The sequence below is a fragment of the Ovis aries genome, chromosome 3, assembly GCF_016772045.2.
Source record: "Ovis aries strain OAR_USU_Benz2616 breed Rambouillet chromosome 3, ARS-UI_Ramb_v3.0, whole genome shotgun sequence".
NCBI classification, from domain to species: domain Eukaryota; kingdom Metazoa; phylum Chordata; class Mammalia; order Artiodactyla; family Bovidae; genus Ovis; species Ovis aries.
The window spans coordinates 8,066,240-8,073,493 of NC_056056.1; the positions used below are offsets into that span (position 1 = coordinate 8,066,240).

At 59.8% G+C, this 7,254-nt stretch overlaps 1 protein-coding gene across 14 annotated transcripts in view; it reads right to left on the minus strand.

Moving 5' to 3' along the window:
• The window catches only part of DNM1 (dynamin 1), a 43,569-nt gene extending 36,714 nt beyond the window's left edge, over positions 1-6,855 (minus strand). For all 14 annotated transcript variants that reach the window (XR_003588612.3, XR_006059076.2, XR_006059077.2 and 11 more), the window contains exon 1: positions 6,632-6,855. Coding sequence is in view for 11 of the 14 variants with exons in the window: in XM_027966389.3 (XP_027822190.1) it covers positions 6,632-6,792 (161 nt within the window). In the remaining 3 variants the exon portion in view is untranslated. The remainder of the gene's footprint in view (positions 1-6,631) is intronic.
• Between the last annotated feature and the right edge of the window lie 399 nt (positions 6,856-7,254).

A 7,254-nucleotide genomic window follows, 5' to 3' on the forward strand; every position in this document is an offset into this window, starting at 1 on the left:
AGTCAGACACGACTTGGTGACCGAACAACAACATAGGAATTCCAAGTTGCTAGAGTTGACTGCTGCAAACGGTTGGTATTCCTTAACCAGAGTTCAGTCCAGGAAGCGGGCAAGAGTGCCCGAGAGACAACCAGGGAGAGCAGAGGAGGAGAAGCTGAGGTGTATGGAGAGGCAGACACAGGGGTTGGGGTGAAGAGGGTGGACATTCACATGAAGATAGAAGACCGGTGCTGGTTCCTGTCCTGCCTCTGATGCACCGCTGTGTGACTTCAGGCAGGTCCCTTACCCTCTCTGTGCCATTTCACCGCTTGAAAATTGGGGATGGTGTTCCTCCTACTAAGAGGTTGCTGGTTCTAAGAAGACAAAAAGCAACACTGCCCTTGGACCTGGGGGCTTGGGGCCCTGGCCTTGGGCCCCATCTTTGCTGGAATCTCTGGCCTCACCTTCCCGTGAGCCTGTGCACCCCTCCTTGTTTGTTGTTGTTTTGGCTGCTCATGCAAGCCTGACTCTTTGTGACCCCATGGATTGTGGCCCGCCAGGCTCCTCTGTCTATGGGATTTCCCAGGCAAGAATGCTGGAGTGGCTTGCCATTTCCTCCTCCAGGGGATCTTCCTGACCCAGGGATCAAACCCTGATCTCCTGCATTGGCAGGTGGATTCTCTGCCGCTGAGCCACCAGGGAGGCTCTCGTGCAGCCCTCCTAGGCCACACTTAAATGCCCTGGAACTTTCTCTCAGTCTCAAGTATACCTCTAGGTTCTTTCCCACCTGTGGGCTCCCCTCAGTGCGAGGAGGCAACCTCGAGGCTAAGGCTGATGGAGCTGGAAGATGAGGGCAGCCCAGGGAGTCCCCACCCCATCTCAGAACTGGGAGGAGTCTGAAATTCTAAATTCCACACCATCTTGCCAGGTTGCTTTGAAGGTGTGTTTGTCAAGGTGGGAGGGCAGAATGCACTGTAGTTAGCAATTCCTTAGCTTGATTTATAACTGGAATATTTAGACATACGGCACATGGGCTCCACTTCTCCCTCCTGTTCCAGGCCTGATAATACCGCGTCTGTGACTGGCAGCCTCCGCTCCCACCTGACCCCTCCGCACTGGCCTGCCTGTGTCCCCTCCTCCTGTTTCTGACCCTCCGACCCCAGCCAAGGCCAGGGAAACTCGATGCTCCTGACACCGGGATCAGATGCTGTCTGCCAGAGTCACCTTTCATTCCCAGTTCCTTGGGGCCACTGGGTGGGGCAGGGGGTTGGAGAAGACGTCCTCTGGCAGGGATGGGCACACAGGTCTGGCTGAGGGCATGTGCCAGGAGCATGCTCTGAGCAGGGAGGGGCACAGCATCGTGGGCTCTCTGGGTCAGGGTGGCTGAAGGGCCCAAAGCGCCTCCCAGACCAGCCTGATCTCACTGCGATCTCTGCTCCTCAACTGCCCTTCTCTCCTCCGGGTTCCACCTCTGGCCTTTCCTCAGGGAGGGACCCTGCACCTGGAGTGGTTCACTCCTTTGCCTGACCAAGCCCTATTTTCGCTCAGGTGCAGACTTAACTGCTCAGATGCCTTCTCTGGCCCTCTGATGACTCCTGCTCCCTACAACATCAGGCTCCTGGTACCCTTCTTCAAACCCACAACATAAGAGCTCTTTGTGTAATGTAGCCTCTGTCTGTCCCACTCAGCTGTGAGTCCCCCGAGAACAGGGATGGGTCTGGCTTGTTCACAGCTCTATCCTCAGGGCCTGGCGCACTGCAAGTGCCAAGGAGATGTCAGTTCCCTCCTCCTCTCTACTTTCGATGTCTCAATTATGCCCTAATCCTCTTTGGCCTCAGTCTCCGAATCTGGGAAATGGGATGTAGCCTGAGGTGTTCAGAGGAAGAGACAGATCCTAGTAGTGGAGAATGCTCTGTCCGCCATGGCAGGGTCTGGGGCTGACCAAGAGAAGGGCTCTCAGAGGCCAGAGACTGGCACAAGGTCTGTGCTGGGACCAGAATGCAGAGACAGGGGATTGGTAGGAGGCAGGGGGCCTGAGCAAAAGGCTTCCCAGGTGGCTCAAGGGTAAAGAATCTGCCTGCCAATACAGGAGCCGTAGGAGATGCCAGTTCAATCCCCAGGTTGGGAAGATGCCCTGGAGAAGGAAATGGCAACCCACTCCAGTATTCTTGCCTGGGAAATCCCACAGACAGAGGAGCCTGGCGGGCTACAGTCAGTCCACGGGGTTGCAAAGAGTTAGACACAACTCAGTGACTGACCAACCACTCAGTGAGCCTGAGCTGGGGTAGGCTGAGTCAGCAGAGGAAACCAAAATCCTATCCCCCAGGCTGCCCTTTGGGCTCTGGGCAGAGGCTCACTCACTAGGCTCCCTGCCCCCACCTGCATCCTTGCCCCTCCTCCCAGCTGGTACCTATGCCCACGCAGGAACAGAATGGGCATGTTCTCTGGGCCAGACCTGACCTGAGTGCTTCACGGGCATGATGTCAACACTCGCCACAGTCCCGTGATGGAGGTGCTATTATTATCCCCATTTTACAGATGAGGAAAGAGCAGCTGGGCAGGGTTTAAAAAACATGCCCAAGTTTGCCCAGCGTGTAAATACCAGAGCTAAGCTGCAAACCCAGGTCTGATTCCAGAGCCTGAGTGCTCAGTCCCTCTGCCACACTCCTGCTGGCCCTGGCCTCCCCAGGGGGGCAAACAGGAGGGAAGATGGGCAGTGCCCGATAGTCAGCACGCCTCGGCCTCAGAGTGAGTGAAGCCAGGGGTGCCAGAGCCTGGAAGCCTGTCCCAGGACACCTGACTCGGTGCCGGATGGGTATAGTGGGGAGGGGGCACACAGCTGGGGGCAGACGAAGGGAAACCTGGGGCCCCAGACATCTGCTCACAAAGTGCTGGGGTGTCCGGGGGCCCACGCACACTCCACTGTCTGCGCTCACCACCGAGATGATCTCATCTACGCTCACGAGTTGACATCCCATCTTTTCCAAATTTATATTTCCAGCCCGCCTTCCCTCTGAGCTTCCGACTTGCATCACCACACTGCCCACCTGACATCGCAGATTCAACGAGTTCAAAACCAAACTCCCGATCTTACCCCCTGACCCCCAGCCTGCTCCTCCCAGACTCCAACGCCCACCGGGGTCAGAGGTGCTAAAGTCATCCTGGATTCTTCTTTCCTCACCTTCTACATCCCATCCCCCAGCAGGTTTTGTGGGACCGTCCTCCAAAATACATCCTGAACCCCACTGTTCTCCCCCTCTCTCTGCCAACACCCTGGTCCAGCCCCACTTTGTCCAGCGCAGCAGCCTCCGGACCTGTTTCCTGTCGCCCTTCCCAAGTTACACACCTGCTGGAAGCAGCTCAAGTCATTCCACTACTTAAGAGCTTCTGATAAGAATGAAAACAAACGTCGTTTGTCAGCTTAATCTGAGGCCCCTGCCTATCTCTCCCATGTTGTGTTCACCTTGCCCAGCAAACACCAGCCACCGCGCTTCCTTTCTGTTCTTCAAAGATACCAAATTCGTTACTGCCCAGGGCCTTTGCATGTGCTGTTCCCTCAGCCTAGAATGCTTCTCCCCAAATAGTCACATGACTTCTTGTCCCTCAGTTCTCATCTCAGATGCCACGGATTCCTAGACACCCTCTCTGACCTCCCTGTGGAAAGTGGCCCTTTTCACTCCCAGCATTGACTAGTTTTCTTCTTCACGTACATCTGCTGGATGGCTGAACAAATCAACCTCAGCCTTCCTTTCTGTAAAAGGGAGACAAAGAAAAAGCATAGATCCAGAGCAGCCCTGCCAGGGTCCTGGGCAGCTGCCTGGGCCACCACCACAGCAGAGATTACAACAGGGCCCTCTTGGGTGCCCGGAAGCCTGGAGCAGCCTCTGCTTCCTCTGATATATTTTCCACTTCCTCCCCATGGGGGGTTGACTCCCGGGAAACCCCAGGAGGCAGAGCGGCTGTTACCATGCACATGGGTCTGGGGACCCAGCCCAAGGTGGAGAGGTGGGGATCCATGGCGAGGCAGACTGTGGGGACCCCAGTGAACCTGTTTCCCACTCCAGTCCTGGCCTCCTCACTAGCTTTCATGAGAATCAACTAATGCATCCCTGTGCACGCCACTGTACGCCAGGCCTCTACTCTGCCCCAGACCTGCGCCTGGACACCCTGTGTATCCTCCTGCGAAACTGCAGTCAAAGGCTATTGGATTGTGGAGGGCAGCGAGAGGGTCCAAGCCTCTGGGGGCAGAGTCTGAATCTCACTCGACCCCTCGACAAGCTAACAGTTACGGAAGTCAGCTGTGGCCAGGCTGGCCTGCTGTGCGGTCCACCCCCGGCACCTCTCTCGGCTGGATGGTGGACTCCGAGATGGCAGCAGCTAGGTCTCCTGGCCCACACAGGCCCCAAACCTAACTGAACATTGATACCTCCCTTCCACAAGTCTATAAAAGGGGGCTTTTATACTTGTGAACTTGCTGGAGCCCCACACCCATGTCTCAGGAAGGCAGGGTGGCAGCTGGCATTGGGCCCATTCCTCAGATGGGGAAAGTGGGGGTCCATACACTTGGGTGTTCCTGTGTTCAGTGCTGAGCTGGACTCTTAGAGGTGGTGTGGGCCCCAGATTGGAGCCTGACGGGCACGGTCCTTCTTGGCCCTGTGACCTTGGACAGGGCCTCTAACCTCAGCGTCTGCTTCCTCCCCTGCAGGGTGGTCATCACAGTACCCGCCTCACGGGGCTCTTGTGATCTGTCCCATATAGCCTGGCAGGGGGCACAGGGGAAGGGCCTGGCAGACAGTGGCTGAGGTCAGCTGCTCCCTTGTGCCCCCTGCCCAGAGCACGCAGCAGGCACAGAGCATGCATGAGCAGAGGGGGGAGAGGCAGGCCTGTGGTTTGTACCCTGAAAAGTACAGGATGTCCACGACTGTCATCTAAAGCATGAGGGCCTCAGGGGCTGTATTGCCTCCAGGGTCCTCCCAGCCCCCTCGCGGTGACTGTTGAGCCATAGGGACACGGACCATCTCTGTGTCTCTTGTCTGTGTCTCTGCAGCTCTGGGGGAAGGTGGGGTCACATGAGCAGGAAAGGGGTTCTCTGGAAGCCCTTCCCCGGGAGACAGATGGCGTCCCCCCTGCTGATCAGATGGGCCCGGCTGCCCCCACAGTGGCTCTCCCGCGTCCCACAGATACATCGATCTGTGCAGTATCCTTTTCTCTCACCCCTGAGGCTGACACTGGGCCTTCCCAGGTCATTTGAGGGGCGGGGATGACCGTCCAGTCTAATCGCCCATATTAGAGATGGGGAAACTGAGGCTCAGAGAGGGCAGTGACTCGCTGGAGGTTTCACAGCAGAACCTGGTTTGGGACCCAGGATGTCTCAGCCCAGAACTGCCATCCCTGGGATGAGGGGAGGAGAAAGCCCTCTCTGCCTGCCTCCCTCTCTGGCACAGGTCATCCGCCTCTTTACCCATGAAGGTCATTGGAGGAAAGCTAGGGTTTCTGAAGGAGGGTAGGAAGGTAGATGACAGAATGGGGAGGTCAGCGTCAATTCTCTTGCCTCCTCCCTCAGTCTGCCCAGCACGCTCCCTCCGCCTCCAGCTCCCCGGGAAGAGCGCCGGCCTCTCTCTCCTTCTCAGCCCCCGGAAAGCCCATCTCTGTCTCCCCTTCTTGGGGAGAGCCTGGGGGGTGGTCACGACCCTGCCTGCCTCCCTAACCCCAGGGCTCTTTGTCTTGGTGGTTGCCCCTGACTCCTTGCCACCTGGCCCTCCCGGCGCCTTGTGGGATCCGAGGCAGGAGGGGGATTAGGTCGTGCAAATGGCTCCCCCCACCCCTCCCCGCCAGCCCGCCTCCCTCCCTGTCTTAGTCATCTCTGTCCTCCACCGCCTTCTCCCTCCATTCCAATCCCTCTGCCAGGCCAAGGGGAGGACGACACTGACAGGCGCCCCCCCCCCCCCCCCACCCAGGGGCGGCGGCAGGGCAAGGGGCCGGCGGCTTGGGGAAGGCTCAGAGGCGCTCGCTCCCCCCACCCCCTCTTCCTCATCCTGCAGTCGCGCCTCCCCCCTCTTCCGCGCTGCTCACGGATGGCGGCCGGAGCCGCAGAGGTGTGTGTGACGGGGGAGACTGTATCTGGTCCCCGATGCTCAAGGGTCTATGTCCTCTCCCAGGGGCGACGGGAGGGGTGACCCCCCACCGCAGTCCAGGAATCCCCATGAGAGGAGGGGGAGCTGTCCATAGAGCCTGGGGGCATGGGCCCAGGGGTGCTGCCCGCTTCAAGAGACCCCCTCAGAACCGAGGGGAGTCATGTAGGCCCCTCGGTACCCATGGGGGGGGGTAGGGGTGGGGGAACAGCCCTTTGCCCGAGTCTGCTGTCTTCCTAAAGGATGGAGCGGAGGAGGGGGGCGTGAGCCCTCGGCCGCAGGCTTGACGTCTGCGGCCCAGCGGGGATGAGGAGGGTGGAGGGCGCTGCGCCCCCGAAGGGCTCTCGTCGCGGGGGAGGGCCGCCTCCTCCTTCTGGCTGGAGGTGGGGGCGGGGGGGTGGCGCGCTGTCCGCCGTGCAGCGCCAGGGGCTACGAGGTCCCGGCGCCGTCGGGGCCGGGTCCCGAGACCCGGAGGACCCGGGCGCGGGGAGTCCGCGTCCCAGGGGCGCGCCACTTCCTACCTGCCTACGAAATTCTCGAGCACCGAGCTCTTGCCGGCGCTCTGGCCGCCCACCACGGCGATCTGCGGCAGGTCGAGATCCGCGTTCTGGCCGATGGCGGAGAAGGCATCCTGCAGCCGGTTGACCAGCGGGATGAGATCCTCCATGCCACGGTTGCCCATGGCTGCGGCTGGCTCAGCAGGCTGCGATCCGGCCGCCGCTTGGGCTCCCGGCTTCGGCTCCGCGGATGCAGCGGCGCGCTCCGACGCTTTTCTGCGCCGCGGGTCCCCCCGCCCCTCGGGGATCGGAGCGCCGCGCTGCGCCGGGATGCCGCGAGGGGGCGCCCGCTGCGCCGCGGGTCGGCAGCTGTGCGCAGGCGCCGCCCGTAGCACTATGGGGACTGTAGTTTTCAACTTCTGCGGCTTTTGGGGACGCTTGAGCCGTGTCTGGGGGAGGCACAGATGCTGCACCGCACGTTATCTTTCCAGGAAACGGGCAAAGTCTCCTAGGTACTAGGTGCCCTTAGTACCAGACCCCTTGGAGAGTAGTCGTGGCTGCCTCACTCCCTCTTACAGACGGGGAAACTGAGGCTTGGAGGCACGGCCTCCTTCCAAGGTCATAGTCTTCTGACCTTCAGTTTCACT